The 1890-nt window shown below is 37.6% G+C and overlaps 1 protein-coding gene across 2 annotated transcripts in view; it reads left to right on the plus strand.

The window, feature by feature from the left end:
* LOC109243790 (DNA ligase 6-like) overlaps positions 1–1666 on the plus strand; it is a 17528-nt gene extending 15862 nt beyond the window's left edge. For both annotated transcript variants that reach the window (XM_019410781.1, XM_019410789.1), the window contains exon 19: positions 1240–1666. In XM_019410781.1, the coding sequence (XP_019266326.1) occupies positions 1240–1548 (309 nt within the window). In that variant the 3' untranslated portion in view covers positions 1549–1666. The remainder of the gene's footprint in view (positions 1–1239) is intronic.

The following is a 1890-nucleotide window of genomic DNA, read 5'->3' on the forward strand; positions in this document are numbered from 1 at the left end:
TAAAAAAAAAAAAGAAAAAACTGTTTTTTGATAACATGAATTCTAGGCCATGCCCTTCTCCCATGTTATTCTACTTCAATCAAGTTGAATTTGGTATAGGAGTTCATTCTCTGAATCTTCATTCCATCCATTTTGCCTGCAGAATTTCCCTGCGTGTAGTCATTTTGGTCTATTGAATAGCCTATTATGGATTGATAGAATTTATTTTGCTGTAAGCTTTTTTGTGGTTACTCATAGTAAGACATTCTTTTTTTTTTTTTTTTGTGAATTACGAGGATAATTGGTTAGTGATATCTTTTATTGTGAAATTTTGAGGGGTGCAGAGTTATTTATTTTAACCGTGGTTCGCTTTTATAGATAAACACAAAGAAGGGCACACAGGTCCACTACATGAGTGGGAGTTGGTCATCTTTTAAAGAGGCTCCTGCATTTTTTATTTGCTTTGTTAGGATCCTGAGGTGTGCAAGGTCTTTGAGTTTGATTGTGGTTCACAAATATAGAGAATAGAGCACATAGATCAGCATGTGATAGGCAGTTGGTTATCTTGTTAAATAGCTCCTGTGTTTATGTCATCTGTTTTAGGTGATGGACGGGGATTTGAGTATCTAATGTCTGTAAACCCTTACTCTGAGAAGATCCAATTTATTGTCGAGGCATAGCCAGGTATTGTGTGTAAGTTAGTTGGAAAAACTGCTGTAACCGATTAATAGTTGATTGTCTATTGAAAGAGTGCTTTATATGGGTAGTAGAATTAAAATCTTGCTATACGTGAGAGCTGTGGTTTTGGGTTTTTTTTTGGGGGGTGGGGGGTGGGAGGGGGGATCAGAGGGAGAAAGAAACTAGTCAGAAAGTGAGTGCTGTAAATATATCTAGTTACTTGCGCATAAAAGCATGCTTGACCATTACCCTAAAAAATATCTGTTGAATTTTCTTTTTGTTGTCATTTATGTACTAATATTTCAGCGCGTCTCTATTTATCAAGTTCTTATGTATGCATTTAGAAATGGTGTTTGAAGAAGGCCTTCATTTCCTACAAACATTTTTATCATCAGTGTGAATCTCGAGTGTGCAGAGCACCTATGTGGGGTTAGTGTCAATGCTATGTAAAAGTTAAGAATAACAAAATACTACTTTAAGAAGAAGAGAAAATAGTGAAGGGTATTACATCAGTGGAAGAAAGCAGTCACTTTCTCAGCACTCAGTAGACTAATTGTGACTTGCTGATTTAACTTTTTTCAGATGGAGGAGTTCTTCTCTGGGGACAAAATCTTCAACAAAAAGCCACATTACTATCGAACTGCAGAAGTGGCTGATATGTGGTTTTCTCCAGAAGTTGTGTGGGAGATAAGGGGTGCGGACTTCACGGTGTCACCAGTGCATCATGCAGCCATTGGTTCAGTCCATCCATCTCGTGGTATCTCTGTCAGATTCCCTAGGTTCATTCGGTGTTTGTCAGATAGAAAACCTGAGGAATGTAGCACATCTGCAGATATAGCCGACATGTTCCGCTCTCAGACTAGAAAAATGGATGTGAATGTTGAACATTGATTGTAAATTTTGTTTATCCTAAAGGAACCTCCCTCCCAAATGGATGTGAATGTTGAACATTGATTGTAAATTTTGTTTATCCTAAAGGAACCATTACTAATCTACCACAGAGTGTTTAACAAGCAGAAACATTGTTATTGGTGTGAGTTTGCACTTAGGCATCCTACTGAGAGAAATGCTGAAAGATTGTTTTACATCCAGGTTCAGCTTTGCTGTTGCCTTTGCTTAAAAGGACAATAGGAAGCACCCATGATAATAAAGAATCTACTGATCAAGTTCATGCAGAGCAACTGCTTGTGCATGACAAAGTGGGCTAGTTTGGGCTTTGATCCGGTTAAATAT

This window comes from Nicotiana attenuata, chromosome 2, assembly GCF_001879085.1.
Source record: "Nicotiana attenuata strain UT chromosome 2, NIATTr2, whole genome shotgun sequence".
Lineage (NCBI taxonomy): Eukaryota > Viridiplantae > Streptophyta > Magnoliopsida > Solanales > Solanaceae > Nicotiana > Nicotiana attenuata.